This window comes from Saccoglossus kowalevskii, chromosome 4 (genome assembly GCF_978046115.1).
Source record: "Saccoglossus kowalevskii chromosome 4, keSacKowa6.1, whole genome shotgun sequence".
Taxonomy (NCBI): Eukaryota; Metazoa; Hemichordata; class Enteropneusta; family Harrimaniidae; genus Saccoglossus; species Saccoglossus kowalevskii.
The window spans coordinates 39,383,731-39,406,542 of NC_140644.1; the positions used below are offsets into that span (position 1 = coordinate 39,383,731).

Here is a 22,812-nt window from a genome sequence, read left to right on the forward strand (position 1 = left end):
CCCATCGATGAACACCAATATTCCGACTAGCGCATCGCACAGTCAATAGAGAGTTACAAAACGCCGGACGACCTTCACCACTCTATCATCACAGCGTCTACTCAGTTACCACATGACGGCTGTGACCATTACCACACCACCATCACAGCAAACAATGCGTGGCAACACAACAACAGTGATTATCAACATTCTTGCTTTAGCAGTTTTAGCGCAAATAGTAGGTTACAACACAACACCGTGAATAGTGGGTTACAACACAACACGACAGCGGCGACCTTCACCACTATAATTCACTACAAATACTGCGTTAAAAGACAACGATGATGACATCACCACTTCAGCCGTAACGCAAATCACGTGATCCAAATACTGACTGTTTTTCGTCAATTCTATATTGTCACGTGATACGAATATTGACCACGGGGATAAAATTCGTCTACCTTAGTTTTGTACTTGTTATAGCAAACTGACTAATTCTATATTGTCACGTAAAATACACATTGACTACTAATTTCATAATAAAATGTGATACAAATATTGATCACTAACTATAAGGTCATGTGACGAATTATTCCATGGGCATGGTGTGTATTTTTATGAGATAATCAAAATCGATATCTAAAATGATATCGATGAGTATTTCGTTTTAGTATGATGTTTGATTAGTATCGGCCGCAACTTGAAAAAGTGTCTTTGGCTATAAATTTAACCGTTAATACGATGCCATACATTCACCGGCAGATGGGAGCTTCGAGAGTTGGAATTGTGTAATCACGACAGTTCGTCATTTAAAGGCAATTTAAACAATCACTCTCGTGGGATTTGAGAAAAACAGACGACCAGTTGCTGTAGTAGACTTCTAAAGGCTTTGGTCACAATAGGAAAGCCTGAAAGCCACTCACAATAGAGTTGTAGATTCGTTACTGATGCTCATAGGAATCTCTTTATTCAAAATAATAAAAGCCCATTAAAGTGATATGAGTGGGCGATAAATACTCAAGAGTTAGACCGCAAATTTACTGAAAAAGTCGAAATTTTCACTATCAAATCTGAATCTAACAATCGACTTTGTTTCTAGTTATATTTTCTTTATATGCAATCAGTACGGTCATATTACCACCAACATTTCGGCCAAATCTCAATTAATTGACATTTTTCATCAATTTTGTTGATCATTAGATGTGGCAAGATGTAATTCATGGAGTCAATAAAAGTAATGCATATAATCATAGGCGGGTGTGAATAGATTTATTAGAACGAAAACAAAAACAGCGGAAAACGGATTTAAACAAATTAATTTATTATAATTGCAGCCTGGTCACTTTCATTGTCATTACTGTGAGTGGTCATTGCCATGGTCGTATTAAATTTAATTATTATTGTCGGTCACAGATATTTGATCTATAAACACATGAGCACAATTTTGGTTACAACTTGAATACATTGTTTAAAATTTTGATTTTAAAGGCAATGCCATTTTAAAGTCATTCACATCCCAACTGACTTTCCACCAAAGAACACAGCATTTTATTCACGTACCAGCAAGGTTCACGGATAAGTAACACTCCTTTAAAACAGCGAGTTATCTGAAACATTTTGTGTCACTGCCCGTCCTTCTCAGGTTAAGCTAAAACATAAACAAAATTTCCACTTTAACAGTGACAGAAACCAAAAATAGTCTTCAAACACACCCACGCTACAGCATTTTACATTATAAATTGTTGTAGAATTTGTATCTTGAAAGGTCGGTGGAAGGGGATTTTAAAGTGGCTTACTCACTCATCATTTTGGAGGTAACTAGAAAATACATATGATGCTCTGCTTCCTTTTATATTTTGCTATTTTCGGTATTATGAACGCTATAATGAGAATATTTTTAATGTAGAATATCTGTGGGCGTATTCCCCCACTACTGCATGTGTACAGAACGGTGTTGGTTGGTTGACATGACAGTCACGGTGACTTGTTTATTTGTTCATGGTATTTATAATATTGGTCATTGTCTTTAATTGTTTATTGAGACACGAATTAGCGTTTCCAAATAGGGAAATAGAATGCTTTCTGAGCATATTTTAAGATATATAGCAGTGACATTATTCGTGTCAAAATCTATCTGCAATTAATCGTTTTAGTATTAGTCAACGGTATGTTGACATTGTTGATTCACTTTCAATCTTGATTTTGAGAAAAACGGTAAAATAATAGGAATGGAATGCCATTTTAGCAGTAATTTCTTATATACCACAATGACAAGAACTCACTTCCTTGTTAAAAAAATCTAAAAACATTGTCAATTTTTCAATAATTCTATACATCAACGCTGTTTTTTTTTCTCACTGTATGTCACCCGTGACATTTTGAGATATATTCTTGCCATGGAAACATGGTAAAACCCATTGTAAAACATAATGATGCTATTTTCACTGTATTTTATTGATTGAACTGAGTGCGGTGACCGTATCTCATGATATATCAAAAATGTAAAAATAAAGCATTCTACCCTAAGATAGTTGGAGTGCATTGAGTAAACAAAACATGTTACAAATACTATTTTTACTATTTTTAATAGTTATTTAGGACTACGATTACCAAATATTATCTTCTATATATCTTACAAATAATACAGTAGTCTATCTCAATCATGCCTATGGTAACATTGTTGGTCGTATCATTAAATTTCTCGATAATCACAACATTCTGTTTTTTGATAATTATAAACAACAGTATGAAATTATGCTATTCCATGTGTTCAAATTTAATAGTAGTTAACTAGAGCTAGAAGTATTACTATATATGAGTATAACGGTGTGAACGTTGTTTCTATGCTCCTGGAAACTGAGTTGATATCGATGACGTCAATGTGTTTGTGAACAATGTGTAATCAGAATTCAGAAGTAGAGGAGGACATTAACAAATCAAATCCAAGTTGAATCATAAATGAAAATACCAACAATTTGTCCAAACTGCATTATACTATATAATAATAATGGCGTATTTTATTTTGCATTTAACGTAGTGTGAAGCATTCATATATCGCGACTGTCATGATGTTTGAAATATATTTAAAATATCAGTTTTATAAGTTGCTTAAAGACAATTTTGAAATCTTAATTTTGGCATCATATTGACACACACAGTTTTGTACGAAATAACATAATGTTATTTACTCCTCAATATATGTTAATTTGAACATAAAATACTCTCAAACCCATTTTCATATTTTTGTTCACGATTTATGCGTAGATTCTGCCACAATATAAAGCAGTAATATTCACCAGAGTGTGATTGGGGTTTGTCAAATTTCAGTCGATGTACGTTCCTGGCCATTCTAATTTTGAAAATTAAAACATAATTGAATTAGCTAGTTTGGACAAAATTAAAAAAAAAACGAATAGTAATTTATGTATCCTAACGTTTCCATGCTACATAATTCTAAATCCAATTTATAATTTAGTGATTATTGGCTGTACACACGACGGCTTATTTTATGTTTTATTACAAATATTATTTTAGATATTTGTACGAATAAAATCACGTTTCTATGATATTTTACACTGAAAATGGTTTATTATATTGCATGTATTAGTTTACACAACGTCACCAATATTCTAGCACGAAACTATATTTTGTTATGCAATATATTTTATTATGTGAAGCATTTTTCCAGACACTACCGCAAAACAACAAATGTCTCGACAATGACGTTACAGATACATACTGTAAAAGGATAAATTATTCACTGGGTTTTAATTTTGTTTCAAGTTATTTCGCTGACTGGAAAATGCGCTAAATTAAAACCCAGTGAATATGTCAAATTTAACATACGTAGAACACATTATCTAACTGACAAAACCGTGAATTTAAAACCCACTGAATATGCCTGAAATGATGGTAAATCAGCAACATTTAAACCCAGTGAAAATGAGTCATTTTACAGTACCCAAATATGCAAATAGTATTACAGCACGTGACCACAGGCTTTACAGCACGTGACCGATTGTCTGACAGTAGTTGAAAAAATAATGTTGACATATAACATGGCTGTGCTGTGCCCGCATAAACAAACGATATGAGAAAAACAGCATCACAGGGCGCCATTATAATAAACTATTTAGTTGTGTACATGTGATTGTTGCAATATGTGAGTATGGGCAGATTCATGACGTCACTTCTCTTTGCATTGTATTTTCGTATTGCATACACTGATGGGTTCGACGCACCATGGGTTAATCATCTCTCTCGCCATGGCATTATCCCGCACACTCCAAACATACTCGGCGGCGACAAGGCCTGTATCGGCAATATGATTTACATATTCTCAAGATATACGTCATGAAAGAACATGACCAATCAGAGCTTGTTTGACAAGTAGATTCATTGGTCCGCTTTAATGGAAGGAATCCACGCTGATTGGTGCATCTGTAAGCTACTCAATTTAGGTGTTTTTACAACAGCTTTCTTGTGGTCGCTATCAGGTACAGCGAAGAAAGTGACGATATGATAAAATGTTCGATTACTGAAACGTATTAAAGTGATCTCAGAAAGCATTGAACCGACGACTGCAAAAATTGTTGACGCATGGATCCGCCGTCATTAGTCCATGTACACTGTACTCACTCGTTTATATATTCACAACTGTTGCCATGGTGTTTATCTGATTGACATGTACACGAATATCCATACCGCGTATCTTGGCAATATGACAGATGCTGACATGGGTTGGTGGCGCACTTTCTTATAGGGCACGTCTGTAATATTTCAACGAAATCTTCCCATTCAAAGCCTCGAGACAATCGATCCTAGTAAAACAGAGAATAAGTGTTGATATACACAATGTAATATGAGCTTATTACGAGATACCACAAAGTAAGCAGTATGGTGATCGATGCGATCCCGTGCAGTCGGAGAGCATATTTTGCAGCATTCATATGAAGTCTTATTAATATACAATTAATATCTTTCACTGTGTGTATTTATATTGTTGTGAGATATAGTAGCCCAAAATGCCAGCGAAAATATTCGTCACGTGATTATATATGTCATGCGCTACATTGTTGCAGTGTCCGTAAACAAAACAACTTATTCGAATGTTACGTAAACATGACGTATATTTATGAATAAGGAAGACAACCGACACATTCGAACACGTCCGTACAGCGTTTAAAAGACAGATGAATTCAATTGTTTACGGTGCCAGTTATATAATAATATTATTTATGTTTTGCAGTGAACAAACTAATATTCATTCGACGGAACAATGAACAATGCCACAGTTAATGCAATCTGATTAAAATCTGATGTAGTGTACGGGCTTTAATTATTTTGGCTATAAACTGATTTTTATTATATTTGTTATTAATGCCCTTTTATTTTATTATTTAACTTTGATTTTTTTTTTAATTCCGCCCTACCTACATCTGATCCGACGCCTATGTAAGTCCCGTTCAAATCTCGCGTAAGTAACAGCCAATCACAGCCCCCCTTTTATACAGGCTGTCGGTTGCTTACTTTTCAGTGTATACGGGCAATCTTTCTGTACATTATATTTTGCCCACTTGAATAAAGCATTAATAGAAAATTGCTAGTATATTTTTATTTACAAAAGAAATTCCACTGCATTTTACAATTTTTGTCATTACATTGAATATTTCTAGATACATCTTCGCCAGCCAAAGTTCGTTCATTCAGTCATCGCTTCAATTTTACATCACTGAGCATAATTATCTAGAATGGAAGCAAAAAAATAAGTAAATCGTAATGATTAGAACACTGTAAACAGCTATAGTAAACAATGCAAACTGATTTTAAATTGTATAACGGTCACCGGCCAACGGCATCGACGCAGAAAATTGGAGCAAACAAATATTTCCTGATCAATTGCGATGTGTTCCAAATAAAAAATATTTTATTCCAGCCCAAATCAGCTCAATTACTTTAATAAAGAGTTATCGTATAATGTACAAAATGTTGATAAAATTTGATGAATATTTACAGCTTCAATACCGTAGACGATTTTGGCCCGATCGTCAACAAAACATCAGCCGTCTCCAGGGCAGGCGACTGGAAAAAGACACTGGTGTTCGGTCGAACCGGTGGAAACAAAATCGTCACTCCGAGAATAACTATGCGAAATAACGATCTAAAGTCGAACCATTCGAGCCACAATATTAACATAAAAACGACTTTCGTTTGACAATGATAAACTTACCGAAAAGCCGTGTTATTCACGGTCGCTAACGTCGGTATAATCCGCCATTTTATTTGAGTGTTTGCCACCTGACTCTGCCCGGTGACGTCATCATGTGCGCTATAGAAGGAGGTCTATGATTCGTTGACTAAAATCGTCGATAGTGGGTCTCGTTGAAATCTCGTTACATAGGCATCGGGTCAGATGTAGGTAGGGCGGAATTAAAAAAAATCACAAAATCAAAATCAAAGTAAAATAATGAAATAAAAGGGCATCAATAACAAAAGTAATAAAAAATTAAATTAAAATAAGTTTATAGCCAAAATAATTAAAGCCCGTACACTACATCAGATTTTAATCAGATTGCAGTTAATGGTCCCATGGAATTCCAAAACGATGGGTATTCTTCCGCTAAGGTGTGATTTGTACGGGATGTTGATCTGAACTGACCTCGTTTGCACAAGGAATGTTCATGAGGACTCACATGCATTGTTCATGAGTACCTGTACTGTACAGAACATTGATGTGGGCTGACTTGTATTGGGAAAGATTTCCCTTTGTACCCCCATCACCCCTAACACCAAACCTACCACTACCCACCAGCACTCCCCAATGTAATTGTATATGTAGCTCCTAAGGACGCCTATAGTTATCTTGAGGGGGCATATACTATTGAATTGGAGGGCTTGGGGAAGGATACAAAGGAACTGCATTGTACAGGACGCTCAAGACGATCTTGGTTGACTTTAATTGCGAAGGATGTTGATTGGGCGTAGACTAACATGTGTTGCACAGGACGTTGACGTGGACTGATTTTTACATCTGTTTTTTTGAATGTTTGAAAAGAGTACACAAATTTAAAAGTTCTGTGACAGAATGAAACTACGATACCCAAACTACCTGAAATGTATTAGTTGAAATGGTTTCATTGAGGAAGTAGCATAGTTGCATGTTTCCCTGTATGTAAACTCGTCCACCCACGTGACCCAATCTCATTAATGCATCAATGTGTTGTAGCTGTTCATTGTAAAGGAGTAGAATATTTCCTCCAATAAATTCGAGATTGTCAAGTCCCGATAGATGGAGCAATTCCTGTAATAAAGCGATATATATCAGTGAAAACAATTTTAATGATGATCATTCTCAAATGTTCTAATTATCAATATTAGCGCAATCCCGATTCCCGAATCGATAGCGTAAGTTAGTGCGTTTATTGTTTTTGCACTTGTCTACAAACCAGAAGATAGAACAGATTTCGAATGTTCCACACGTCACAGTACACCGCTTATCAGTGTTTCCAACTCGTAGCGCAAAAAATCCCCTCAAATAAAAGTACCATAATCTTTAAACTCGTCAGCCTCTGAAAATGTGCACAGTATTCTGTCTAAGCAAGAAAAATAAATATGCAATATATCTTTGGCTATAACGTAATATTTCATAGGGTACTTGAAATCTGAAAAACACGTCATATTTACTCAGCGAAACAAACACGTACTATCTTCTTTCCAGTACATTTTCTCTGCAAAAATCATTTGTTCAACTGGTAATCCACGTTTCTCAACATTCTTATTATTTATATAAGTCTTTTTGTACCGACCCATTCCCACTCCGCCATTTATTAAAAACCGTTTCAATTATGCTACTGACTTCTTTCGGGGTTGCATGTCTATTGTTTCTCTTGATATTTTATATTTTTGTTTTACCCTCGCCTGCTGCTTTTTGGGTTACGCATGCGCAAAACGAATTGGTGTTTGCATTGGTGCTTTATTATGATGCACTAATGCTTAATCAAACTTAATGACATTGATGAAATATCAGGTGATACATACCTTATTACCGACAATGTAAAGAGAGCCGCCAATAACTCGTAAACTTGACATATCGTCCAACGTTTGAACGAGCATTGATAACAGGTACACGTCTCCATCAACTCGAGTGAGATTACGGAACTCTGTTAAATTTCTCAATTTTATATTCCGTTCCACACGAAGATTACCTAGAATGAACAATTAAATGTGTGGACGTAGTATAAATAATGTGTACATGCTGTATAAATAATACATTGCATAAATATGTGCGTGTTGTGTAAACAATGGTTATTTAATTACCTTTAATATGCGTAACATCACGTAAAATAGCAACATCTAGCAAAGAGGGATTGTTTCTGATATCAATACTTTCTATCCATCTCAAATTCTCATCTCCATGGCGACCACCAAGACTAACAGTTGTTGCCAGATTTTCATTTCTCCAAATGCGTAGATTACCGATATGGTGAATGTTTTGTAATCCCTGCAGACTCCTTAGTGTGGGCACTTTGACTATTGATAATTCATTGCGTACTACCTGAATATGTTGGGAACAGATTTCTGTGATTAGCATATTTTATCTTACATTACGTCACTATAGTTTATAGCCTATCACGTTAGTGTAACTTGAGATTGCCCGCAAGAATGTAAACTTGTCTCACGTGTGAGTCAACGCTAACATGGGGCAGTAGTGTTTAGACCACACAATAAAGTAGTCGTCCTTTTCAACATGTAGTAACTGACTTGTTATCTGATTCTGTAAAAGAACCTATACCCCACATTTTTTGGTGCCGGGACCAGGATGACCGATTCGGAAGAACAAGTTATTCAGCAGACAATTACGATGGATGCACGGACTGCTCATCGCGGAAGGATGACGACACTGCTCGCCCGAGCTCAAAATATTATGACTACGTTCAATGCCAAAGACCCAAATCAGTTCTAGGAACTCATCATGCTAAAGAAACGAATTCTTGAAAAGTTTGACACGATAAAAGGACTCGACGCCCTGATTGCTGATAAAGCAGATAGAAGCGAAATACATGCAGTCATAGCTGAAACTGAAGATTATACCGACGATATATTTGCCAAGAAATTCCAAATTTGCAGATTCGTCGAGAGAAATACGCCAGATATCGCCCGCCAACGAAATACTCGAGAACATGTTGCGTGACAACAAATTCTTCCTCCGTTAACCTACCGAAACTCGAACTTCCGATGTTCAGCGGCGATGTTATGAAATGGAAGAATTTTGACAACAATATACATCTTGGTGCGGTTCAGAAGTTCCAATATCTTTGCGCCAAACTGTCCGGTGAAGCCGCACTGACAATTGAAAGATTACAGTTAAGTAATGATAATTATACGCATGCACTCGAACTTTTACGTAAACGATACGGCCAAGAACACAAAATTACCTCTGCGTATATGAAGTCATCATTGTGCGAGTTACCAAAACCGATAAATACCCGAGATAGTCTTCGTACCTTTTACGACAATTTAGAGAGTAGTATACGAGGACTGGAAGCGTTAGGGAAAGCGGAGAACTCCTTTGGTGATTTGCTTACGCCTCTCATTATGGAGAAACTTTCTGGGAACGTTCGTAAACAAATGGCACGGGACCATGGTGATAATGAATGGACACTTCCCGGCCTACGCAAAGCTTTGTTAAAAGAAATCGTAGCAATACAAGCCGGGTACGCAATCGACGAAAGCCAGGACGAAATTCCACTTGTAAGCACCGCCGCCGCATTCTACACGGGTACCAAGACAAACGTTAAGCCATTCACACGTTAATCACAGCGCCCGAGCCTCAGTAAAACGAGAAATTGTGCCTACTGTAAAGGACCGCATTATCATAACGATTGCATTGTAGTTACGGATAAAAACAAACGACTTGGAACAGTCTAACGTTTAATATGTGTACGTAAACACCATACTTCGCTTTGCACTATCAACAATTGGACACCAGGCAAAACCCAACCCGCTGCTGTGCAAAATCAACCTCCTACTCCAACACACGTGAACTTCGCAAAGACGAAAGATATTCCGGCGCTGAGCCAGTCTTATTAAAAACTGCAGTAGCACCTATTTCCGCGGATACCGACATAGTCGCTATATACATATATATATATACCGCGCACGTTGTGGCGTACACTCTGAGTGTACTTCGTGGGGCTATGCAACTTATCTCTGGAACTCCACAGCACTGACACCTAACCAATATACGGGTAACCAGTGGGAAAACAGTCGGCAAATATGAGGACGTCTATATTATAACATTTATAGTTTGATATGAACATAACCAGGGGTAGTAGCTATATGTAAGCTTAGATACCTTACATGCCTAACATGAGATGTTTTTTAAGCGAAAGCGCGGTGGTCGTCGCGCAGCGCGTGTTCGAATTTCATGTAAATAAACAATGTATTTTACACGCGTTGTGTACGTCGCTATGAGTCCCATATCGAACAGGACGCGGTGCGACGACCACCGCCTTTTAATTTCAAAGATAACACGTGACTCAATATTCTAACAGTATTGTTACCAGCATAACTGTGCACTCATCGGAAAGAGCCTCACACTGACCACACACACAGTCTTGAAATCATGGAATCAAACACAATACCTGAATATTTGCAAGCGATTTTAATGACATGACGTCACAACTTGCTGGGTGTCCATCACACGTGACCTCTAGGCCGCCACTCGACAGTATTTGGCTACAGATTCCAGCATCGGTGAGGGCGTTGTTACTTCTGATGCTGATATCTCCTTTACAGGTGGCCTCCAGATTAATAAGAATAGTCGCAGTGCGTGTTTGCTTTTCTCCGTTTGCATTACCATGGTAACGCACATCAATTCGTCTACAAACAGAAAAGTGAATTACCCGATAAAACACATAAATATTGGATGTATATTGTTCTATGATATCTTCTCAATGGCTATTTTAACTTTAGCATTAAAGCCATAACAAATGCATATTGTCCGTCGGTAACTATCCTTCAGTATTTATTATTAGTCGGTACTCACCTTGTTTTCAAGTTTGGTTGGTATTTATAAATATTTTTCATTTTGTAATTGAAGTAACGTACATTATTGATCGCGTTCAGTATTTCGAGTGTATTCATAGTTTTTCCATCTCGTTTTTTCATCAATAAAGATGACGTGTTATTGTCCGAACAAATAGTCTCATTGTTACAAATGAGAAACTCTCTGGTTCCGTCGAATCTTTCCCGAATAAATAATTCTAATGACGTCATGGAGTCAATATCTAAAAATAATGTAAACAAATTAATGGAGGAAACGTTCAACTTGACAGCTGGGTAATTAGTTTCGGTGAGTGTTTGAATTTGAATGATGTTTTCCGATGATATTTCAAAGACGCTGTAAACTGGAGAACTTGTGTGTACGCCATCAACGATCACGAATTTGAAAATTATCCTGACATCTATGACGTCGGTAATAAATACAAGTTTATGTAATTCATTTTGCAATGCGTCGATTCGCACCAACCCAGACAAACTGTACTTCCCGTCGCCCGTGTAACTCTCACGAAATTCAGCTGATAGATTGCGTATGCATAAATAGCCAATCACAGGCCTCGACTCATTTAAAAATTCATGCGGATCACGTTCTGTTTCCATTGTAACTTCTAAAGTGTATGGCCAAACTCCACCATCTTCATCCGTTAATGTCATTCCTGTGGTATTCACCACGTACACATTGTCATATTTATTGTAATGCGTAGCAGTAAACAGCGCCCGCTCATGACCATTCACTAGCAACACTGGAACAAAGTCGTTCATCAGTAAAAACTCAATTCTCACCAAGTTTTGTTGGGATATATTATGGGATGTAATAGTGGTACTAATTTCCCGGCACCTAAATGGAATCATCGTATCTACATTTATATAAACAAGTGAATGTAATATATCTCTGTACAGACCATCGCTGCCAGCGCCCGTAAGACTTAGATCGCCAGTGACTTGATTGAATGTTACGTCAATCTCGCCAGTTGTCATGTGATCTACGCGCAGCCAATCCCTGCACGCTAACACGCATCTAAGATGCTCTGAAATTAGTGGTCCTTCACTCAGAATCAAAGTGTCAATACTACCCTTGAAGTAACTCTTCATATCAGTGGTAGGTGTTGCTGCCATATAGAAGAACCCGTTGACATTTTGAATTAATGGCTGTTCGATCACTTGTACACCGTGATATCGCCTATTTATGTATATTTCCACTGAAAAATTGCTACCACGATTCAAAATAAAAGTTAACTGATTTGGCTTTTCAAAATTCAGACCGATTTTTCCAAAAACAACCCTTTTCAACCCGGACTGTGTTCTGTAATGAAAACATAACGTTTGGTTGTAGCCAATTTGCAAACTATAAAGAAGACTTGCAGTGAATGAAATTTTGGAGAATAGCGTACTGGTTTCGTTTTCCTGTGGATTCGATGTTCTAGGCGTGAACCACAAGAACGCCACCAACGACGAATGTTTGTGAGATGGCAATCTCGGGACGTCACCTTTGTAAATGGCGTATTGATTGACGCCATTGAACGTCAATCTGTCTCTACCATCGATGGACTTTATGGAAACGTCGCTCACTGATACCCGATTCTTGTCAGAAACCAGAATTGGAGATGTAAATCCGCAAGTAGCAACCTTTCCCAGTTTATCTATTTCGCTTGAACAAATTGCACTTTCCCCACCATCAATTATATAATCATGAATGACGCCATAGCCTCGACACGGTACAATGCTCACTGTTGCTGAATCCACGTGATCTGGGTAGCGCATGTCAACATTTAACGCTAGCTTGTGTTGACCCTCTAAAAAGTTATATGTCCCCGTGGCAATGTCGTCACCCACCGTGCAATTGTTAGATGAGTTTGTTTCTATAATCACAGTGAACACACCAATTGTAGAGAGCGGGGGTTTCCCGTTATCCTCTGCAACAATTTCTAGTCTGAATATCGCTGATTGGTCCAGGGCAAGAACAGAATCTTGTGTCAAAATTAGGGCGTTTTCATACGATATGCCGAATATGTTGTAATCGTTTCTCAAACGTAAGTGGACAATAGCGTTATGACCGCTATCTAAGTCGGTTACGTTCAATCTGCATAACGGTTGGAGTTTTGGAAACTCAGAATCGATTGTAATCGTGTGTTTGTCCATGGCAAATGTTGGAGCGTTGTCATTGACGTCAGAAACCAGGGCAACAAATTTCACAACAGACTTTCTTGATATACTCCCATGATCCTTTGCGTATATATTGAACTTTAATGGGTTACTTGTTAAAGTGTCGAAATCAACCGCTGATAATAAAGAAACAACCCCAGATGTTGAGTCGATGCCAAAATAATTATTCGGCTCCATATAGTATGACACTGATCCATTTTCTCCAATATCCAAATCCGTTGCTGTTATTTGAATAACAGTTGAACTTGGTGTAAAATCTTCGCCGAACGATACCATGTATTGCCTATTTTCAAAATATGGAGAGTTATCATTGATATCAAGTAATACAATACGGACATTGGTTATCGATGTACATTCCCGCTCAGCATCATTTGCTATCACAGTAATGTCGTACGCAGCATTTTCTTCTCTATCCAAAATGGCGGCGGTTTTTACTACACCTGTTGTGAATCCGACGTCAAAAAGGTCTGAGTTGCTGGAATATTGCAGGATATACTGGATCTTATTGTTGTGTGAGTCGGGATCATCAGTTCGCATCGAGAGGATTTCGGTTCCTATCGGTGATTCTTCTATGACAGATACAGAGATATTTTTACGAGAGAATAAGAGGCAGTTATTATTCAATGTTGCATTCGATATGTCCTGCAAGAAATGATGACATGGAATATTATTTAGGAATACCGCGTGACTATAAATAATGTCACATGCAATACGCGATTGTGTAATCTGTATTAAATGACTCCTATGTGCCTAACGCACTATATGTGTGTGTGTGTGGGGGGGGGGTGTGGATGTGTGTGTGTGTGTGTGTGTGTGTGTGTGTGTGTTTACTAATATATCACACGTCCACTGTAATAATGGGCTCATACATTCAGTGCAATAATGAATATTGAAACAAGATAATACTAATGTATGAGCATAACTGTAATATTTCAAACACTGTTACAGAAATAAAGATCCAATCAATTCCATCGCAATGCTGTCAAATAAAGTATACAAAGTATTGCCAAAATATAAATTCATCATATATTCATGCCTCAAATACTCTAAGGCAGAAGAAGTTTTTTCTTATAAGGTTTCTTCACTCGTAAAATTGTTGCAATGTATGTACTTGCAAAACACAGTTCTTGGCTTGGCGTGCGGCCATATCATTTCCTCGATTAGTGAATCAAGAGAATAACCATTGTGTGACGTCACAATGACACCGTGGAGTGACGACTTACCTCCAATGGTATTGCTGTAGACATAACCTTATTTGCATTAATAGTCAGATTACACACATACTGCTCCGCTGAGTGTTGGCCACTATATAAACATATCACAATCCTGAAATGCAATCATAGTCAATCTTAAGGTGGACTCGACTAGAAAAGATTTGTTCAATACATAGCACTGCATGTAGACGTATAGTCAACCGAATATATACACATGCCATCACGTAGAAGATAAAATAATATATTATTGATTATAATGCAAAAATAAGGATAGGTTGATCAATCATCCATTGGAACACATACTATTGTCACAAACTTAGGATGAACTAAGGGGCGGAGGTGGGCCAACAAATCTGTACGAGATTGTACAAAATATAATTAACCCCATCTAATTGAGTGATCCATCATAGTGATGCATTCCAATGGAAGAAGGAGCAAATAGATCCCCACCACCACGATCTATTACCCGGAATATTGTAACAATTACTATTATTAAATGAAAATTAGTTTGCTAGTAGATTTTATTAGAAACGTTATGTTTTTTTTTATACGAATCTACATAAATATGTTAATATTGCTAACAAATACGTCATGTACATCCGTGTTCGCGGATAATTTGCAAACCTGATAAGTCTTTGGCTAAATCCTTATTTACCATAACTTATTTACATGAATTAGTAATTAAACAGATATATTAATGTAATTCACATACACCATTAGTTTAGAGTTGAAACCCATGCATATTACTTATTTAAGTTTGTATTAGGTCATTCTCTGATATCTCAATAACACTGTCTAATTAAATTAAACCTGGTGCATTGGTGCTCTGGTGTATTAAACTAACCACAGACTGAAAACCACAGATGCACACCATCGAATTGATTTTTCTTCGTGGATCGCATCAAAGAGCTATATTAGTCGAAATGCTCCTTGCTTAAATGGGTAGCTCTATAATAATTATTAATCCTCATATTCTACTTCATACACAATAATACAACAATACAACATTGTATCTAAAAAATAAAATCAATGTGCCCATTATTAAATGTCATTCTCGTGTAGATAAACGATACACTATAATCGAGTAAGGTTGCTCGTATTTAACACTAGTGACAGACGAATTTATGTTTTTTTGAAGTTATGCTCTGTGAAAAAAACTAAACTAAACTGATACCTAAACTAAATTTATGCTATTAAGGACATCACTTGTAATCATTTTGAGAAATTCAAAATCGCCACAATAAAGAAGAACGTTATTGGAAATCACCATTAATCATTTTCATTGAATCATTTACGGCACCAGAATTTTATTTAGCTGTGTAAATTTCTACCTCGAAATACACTCATATATATACGATGACGTTGTAGTATATATACGCATGCATGCATAAAACCTTCTTATGATATATAATAAGCGATATTTTGTAATCGTTTTTTTAAATAACAATTCAGAATGAAAGGTCATTGGCCGAAATACCAAACTACTTTCAATTGACTCTTATAACAACAATTGCGAAATACCACCCACTATATATATTTATCCGTTTTAACAGCTTGTATCTATTCACTAACCTTCTTGTCGTTAAACTAGGCTGGTCAGCTGTATTGTTGTACCGTACACGTTGTAATATGTGACTGTATACGGAAGATGACGCCTGTCCTGAAATTATTAAATCTAAAAACGAAAGGGAACTTCATTCATTAACTTCATTCATTAAATTCTTGTATTTGAATTGCATATATATATTATAGACTCAACAATTTGATTTACTTTCGTCCCACACGTGTCTGAAACTACATAACCTGTCTGCATATCCATGTTAATTGATTACGCTGTGAGTGATTCAATAGTCAGAATAGTCAGTAATAGAGAAATTGACCGCCATGTAATTCCTTAGACAAACATTCATACACCATATGTACTAATATATTTTCCTATATCTAAGTTTTCAGATGAGGTATAGGTTGCTATAGTAACATGCTTAGTAACTTTTATAAAATATCTAAATCGCACATCAATTTTTAACTAGTTTTCCCGCTTTTGTATGTGTTCATGTTGAGGCATAATAAATGTATCGTCTGCGTGGCTTCTGAGGCAAACGCATAAAACTATATAGCATATTCTTTATAAGCAGGCCGTTGTTGATTGATGTGTTTTGAATACTTACTTGAAGTTTGTGAATTATAGCCTATTGATAGATTCTCATACTGACTGTGGCGTTCTGGGGATAATGCCACTTCCAATGATTGATGTAAACTGTCCGATGTGTCGGGAGTGATTTCAATCCTGGCAAACTGTAGTGGATTAACAATGACAGGCAAAAATACAATGGAAAAAAATTACTCATTGGTAAGTGGTTATTGCAGCACAATGAACTAATGTTGTTGCATTGGGATAAGACAATTAAAATATTGCACAATAACCACGTAGGCATGAGTGGCATCAATTATGAGATGCACATACAATTGACCCACTTATTTTAACAGTTTATGACTTTTGTTATTGTGAACAAACCAACTGTGTTGAATCAAAATAAATAGATACAAGTCAACATACATTTATAAAATCTTATACAGCACTAGCGTTAGGTTAAAATAGTGGAAATGCGAATATTATAATACAAAAAGTGAAATAACTATTCACCGTGTAACTCGATGACTGGAGATTATATAACCACTCTGATGAATTTACATCAATAAGTAGAGTAGATCCCCCATTCACTGTATATGAATTACATCTTATATCATTGCAGTAAACAACATGTATGGTACTGAATATATGTACTTCAATCAGCAATATTATTAGACGTCTGTTAAGAAAAACAACATGTATGGTACTGAATATATGTACTTCAATCAGCAATATTATTAGACGTCTGTTAATAAATAAATACAACATGTATGGTACTGAATATATGTACTTCAATCAGCAATATTATTAGACGGCTGTTAAGAAAAACAACATGTATGGTACTGAATATATGTACTTCAATCAGCAATATTATTAGACGTCTGTTAATAAATAAAACATGTATGGTACTGAATATATGTACTTCAATCAGCAATATTATTAGACGTCTGTTAAGAAAAACAACATGTATAGTACTGAATATATGTACTTCAATCAGCAATATTATTAGACGGCTGTTAATAAATAAAACATGTATGGTACTGAATATATGTACTTCAATCAGCAATATTATTAGACGTCTGTTAATAAATAAATAAAACATGTATGGTACTGAATATATGTACTTCAATCAGCAATATTATTAGACGTCTGTTAAGAAATACAACATGTATGGTACTGAATATATGTACTTCAATCAGCAATATTATTAGACGTCTGTTAAGAAATACAACATGTATGGTACTGAATACATGTCCTTCAATCAGCAATATTATTAGACGTCTGTTAAGAAAAACAACATGTATGGTACTGAATATATGTACTTCAATCAGCAATATTATTAGACGTCTGTTAAGAAAAACAACATGTATGGTACTGAATATATGTACTTCAATCAGCAATGTTATTAGACGTCTGTTAAGTAATACAACATGTATGGTACTGAATATATGTACTTCAATCAGCAATATTATTAGACGTCTGTTAATAAAAACAACATGTATGGTACTGAATATATGTACTTCAATCAGCAATATTATTAGACGTCTGTTAATAAAAACAACATGTATGGTACTGAATACATGTACTTCAATCAGCAATATTATTAGACGTCTGTTAATAAAAACAACATGTATGGTACTAAATATATGTACTTCAATCAGCAATATTATTAGACGGCTGTTAAGAAAAACAACATGTATGGTACTGAATATATGTACTTCAATCAGCAATATTATTAGACGTCTGTTAAGAAAAACAACATGTATGGTACTGAATATATGTACTTCAATCAGCAATATTATTAGACGTCTGTTAAGAAAAACAACATGTATGGTACTGAATATATGTACTTCAATCAGCAATATTATTAGACGTCTGTTAAGAAAAACAACATGTATGGTACTGAATATATGTACTTCAATCAGCAATGTTATTAGACGTCTGTTAAGTAATACAACATGTATGGTACTGAATATATGTACTTCAATCAGCAATATTATTAGACGTCTGTTAATAAAAACAACATGTATGGTACTGAATATATGTACTTCAATCAGCAATATTATTAGACGTCTGTTAATAAAAACAACATGTATGGTACTGAATACATGTACTTCAATCAGCAATATTATTAGACGTCTGTTAATAAAAACAACATGTATGGTACTAAATATATGTACTTCAATCAGCAATATTATTAGACGGCTGTTAAGAAAAACAACATGTATGGTACTGAATATATGTACTTCAATCAGCAATATTATTAGACGTCTGTTAAGAAAAACAACATGTATGGTACTGAATATATGTACTTCAATCAGCAATATTATTAGACGTCTGTTAAGAAAAACAACATGTATGGTACTGAATATATGTACTTCAATCAGCAATATTATTAGACGTCTGTTAAGAAAAACAACATGTATGGTACTGAATATATGTACTTCAATCAGCAATGTTATTAGACGTCTGTTAAGTAATACAACATGTATGGTACTGAATAGATGTACTTCAATCAGCAATATTATTAGACGTCTGTTAAGTAATACAACATGTATGGTACTGAATATATTTACTTCAATCAGCAATATTATATGTCTATTAAGAATTCATTTTTTGAAAGGCGATAGCGATTTTTCTTGACAAGGGCTCGTTCAGTATAATTACAGATTATAGTTGGATGACAAATATATATCACTTTCTGCCACGCTTCTTGATTTGTTGTTAGCCAAGTGCTAGGCCATGATAGTTTAAGTTGCTCAATGTTTATTTATATAATGTTGTTTTTATTCATTATTGAAGTAGGTACAACATTATTGCCAACACTGCGAGAGTGGGCAGCATCAATGGTAAAGTGCATATTTAGCGATTGCTTGTGTATTACCGATTTTTTAACACACTTTTTTTTCAAAATATTTGTTGTTGCGCAGTTGATCTATTTGTAAACCATTTGTGCAATTAAATTTTGTAGAATTTTGAAACGTAGTGACTAACATGAATGGTTACAACTAAAAATGGATATGTATTGTATGAGAATGTGCACGTCGTAGTAGAATCATTTACTCGGAGCAACACATTATGTGTAGTAAATAGGGGTAGAAAACTCGTAACATCGTTGCCTCAAACTTCAGACACGCTCGCCACGATCAACACCATCACTGCAACTGATTGAATGTGCATCAACGCATGCACATTTACATAATCATATTATTTGATCGACTCTATTATACATTCTGCCAGTGAAACATCTACGTCCTGGTACACATACAAATTTAAAAAATTAAAAAATCTTGACAATATTCCGCTGAGTTCGCAAGATGAATGTATTAGATATATGAGACGTCTGTCGTAATTAGTTCTAACTCTAAAATTGGTTTCGTCTGAGCCGAATGAAATCATACAGCTGTCGTTAATACAATTTTTTCTCTTCGGAATGTGGAAAGGTCAGCGAATTCACTCATTGATATGCTATGATATCTGAATGGCAACTATGTGCCTCCCAATGAACACGACATATGTTTGTTGTGTTAGATGATTTTCAATTTATTATCTTCGACATGTGTATTTAGGCGTGTCCACCAAACTTGAGTAATTTTCAGAAAAAAGTTCGAGGCAAGCATACCCTAGAACAATTGATCTCAGTGCGTTGATTTTAACGTCTGGTATTCTCTTTTAAAAAAATACATGAGATTACAAGCACAGAGGCCTTGATACAATAAAACAAATCTGCATGAAAGACATTTTGGCTGCTTGTCCCTTGCCCCACCCAATCTATTTTTCTCTCTCCTGACCATTCCCTCCCTATTCTCTACCTAACGCACCACTTCTACATGTGTCTGCATGTAGTGATGGTCAATACATTTTGTGTGAGCTACAAGCAAGACATAATGATCACAGGGTCTTACAAGGTTGCCTGTTGTAAAATTCCACAGACGAGAACTATTTACGGTAATTTAACTAGCTATGTTATTGACCGTGCAGTATCACCTTACGCCAGTGCGACGAATACCAGTCCCTGTATTGTTTTCAATTACTGACTGCATACAAAGGCTATGTATCTTAGAGTGTCCTATTCAGCCTTACGTCACCCTGATATAAAAACTTACTCCTTCCTCATAAAGTGATGCAACTATCAATAGTAACTTACCTGATGTTATTGACACTGTTTCCTTCCATCGCTAATGTATATGATGTGTTGTAAGTTATATTAGCGTAAATGCCGCGTCGTCACTACAGCCCGATCATATCTCACTCTACTGATAAATAAGTTTAGCTGAAGCTTTGACAAATTGTTTGATTCTGAGTAAATTACGTCTTGGCAGGGTGTCAAATGATCGCATTGCGGGATACGATATGATGAAATTAACATCACTTGTCAATATACTCCATGACGTATCATTATGACGTGAGCGAAGTTGACGTCACTTTTGCATATAAATGAATTATGGCATTACAGCAACAAACTTTATAAACATACATTCGGAAGGCCTCAAAGACGGAAACTCTTGACCAACCCTTTTGCCATTTAGCGAATGAGGGAGGGGTCGAATCTGGACCGCACGATTTCCATAATCAAGTTTGGCCCTTGTTATATATCGCTGTCACATAATACTGCATCGTGATATGGACTACGTAATCAACATTGCTGAACAATCACGACTCATTACTTCATGGTGCATGACGTTTGTAGTAATCAAACATTACTTGCTACTGTGTGGTGCGTAATTCTACGACCATGAAATATCACAATATCGTGTTCCGTGTAACTAGTATAATAGTGTAATTAAACATTACTTGATCCTGCGTGGTGTGTAACTCTACCATCATGACGTATCACCACATCGTGTTCCGTGTAACTAGTAGGAATGTATAGTGTAATTAAACATTACTTGTTACTGTGTGGGGCGTAATTATAACATCATGAAGTATCACCATATCGTGTTCCGTGTAACAAGTATATATAGTGTAATTAAACATTACTTGTTACTGTGTGGGGCGTAATTATAACATCATGACGTATCACAATATCGTGTTCAATGTAACTAGTATAGTTTAATTAAACATTATTTGCTACTGTGTGGTGCGTAGTTCTAAAATCATGACGTATCAACATATCGTGTTCCGTGTAACTAGTATATATAGTGTAATTAAACATTACTTGCTACTGTGTGATGCGTAATTCTACCATCGTGACATATCACCACATCGTGTTCCGTGTAACTAGTATAGTGTAATTTAAACATTATTTGTTACTGTGTGGTGCGTAGTTCTACCATCATGACATATCACCATATCGTGTTCCGTGTAACTAGTACAAATTATAGTGTAATTCAACATTACTTGTTACCTTGTGGTGCGTAATTATACGATCATGACGTATCACCAAATCGTGTTCCGTGTAACTAGTATAGTGTAATTAAACATTACTTGTTACCGTGTGGTGCGTAATTCTACCATCATGACGTATCACCATATCGTGTTCCGTGTCACTAGTATAGTGTAATTAATCATTACTTGCTATTGTGTGATGTGTAATTCTACCACCATGACATATCACCACATCGTGTTCCGTGTAACTAGTATAGTACAATTAAACATCACTTGCTACTGTGTGGTGCGTAATTGTACGATCATGATGTATCACCAAATCGTGTTCCCTGTAACTAGTATAGTGTAATTAAACATTACTTGCTACTGTGTGGTGCGTAATTCTACCATCATGACGTATCACCATATCGTGTTCGGTGTGACTAGTATAGTGTAATTATTCATTACTTGTTACTGTGTGGTGCGTAATTATACGATCATGATGTATCACCAAATCGTGTTCCCTGTAACTAGTATAGTGTAATTAATCATTACTTGCTACTGTGTGGTGCGTAATTCTACCATCATGACGTATCACCATATCGGGTTACGTGTAACTTGTACAAATGTATAGTGTAATTAAACATTTCTTGCTAGTGTGTGGTGCGTAATTCTACCATCATGACGTATCACCACATCGTGTTCCGTGTCACTAGTACAAGTGTAATTAAGCATTACTTGCTACTGTGTGGTGCGTAATTATACGATCATGATGCATCACCACATCGTGTTCCGTATCACTAGTGTAGTGTAATTAAACAATACTAGCTACTGTGTGGTGCGTAATTCTAAAATCATGACGTAACACCACATTGTGTTCCATGTAACTAGTACAAATGTATAGTGTAATTAAACATTACTTGTTACTTTGTGGTGCGTAATAACACGATCATGACG

The 22,812-nt window shown here is 35.9% G+C and overlaps 1 protein-coding gene and 1 long non-coding RNA gene across 2 annotated transcripts; both read right to left on the reverse strand.

The window, feature by feature from the left end:
• Positions 1 to 1,231: 1,231 nt before the first annotated feature.
• LOC102808653 (uncharacterized) lies at positions 1,232 to 20,724 on the reverse strand. The gene is made up of 11 exons (XM_006821820.3): positions 20,696 to 20,724; positions 17,062 to 17,227; positions 16,586 to 16,712; positions 15,990 to 16,092; positions 14,427 to 14,529; positions 11,027 to 13,845; positions 10,623 to 10,860; positions 8,296 to 8,533; positions 8,017 to 8,183; positions 7,088 to 7,279; positions 1,232 to 4,799 (listed from the first exon to the last, which is right to left on the reverse strand). The coding sequence occupies exons 1-11, from the start codon at positions 20,722 to 20,724 to the stop codon at positions 4,614 to 4,616; spliced, it is 4,368 nt and encodes a 1,455-aa protein (XP_006821883.2). The 3' UTR covers positions 1,232 to 4,613.
• Positions 5,579 to 6,699, reverse strand: LOC146747402 (uncharacterized). The gene is made up of 2 exons (XR_014929112.1): positions 6,209 to 6,699; positions 5,579 to 5,724 (listed from the first exon to the last, which is right to left on the reverse strand). It is a non-coding gene; the product is annotated as an uncharacterized LOC146747402 (long non-coding RNA).
• Positions 20,725 to 22,812: the final 2,088 nt, after the last annotated feature.

Bases quoted from the DNA above. Each gene is read 5' to 3' on its own strand.
- LOC102808653 (XM_006821820.3), bottom strand. From the start codon at position 20,724: ATGGAAGGAAACAGTGTCAATAACATCAG. The intron at 8,534-10,622 runs GTATTGTGTTTG...CAACATATTCAG, and splicing joins AATCGCTTGCAAATATTCAG to GTAGTACGCAATGAATTATC. The intron at 7,280-8,016 runs GTATGTATCACC...GCTTTATTACAG, and splicing joins TTTACATTGTCGGTAATAAG to GAATTGCTCCATCTATCGGG.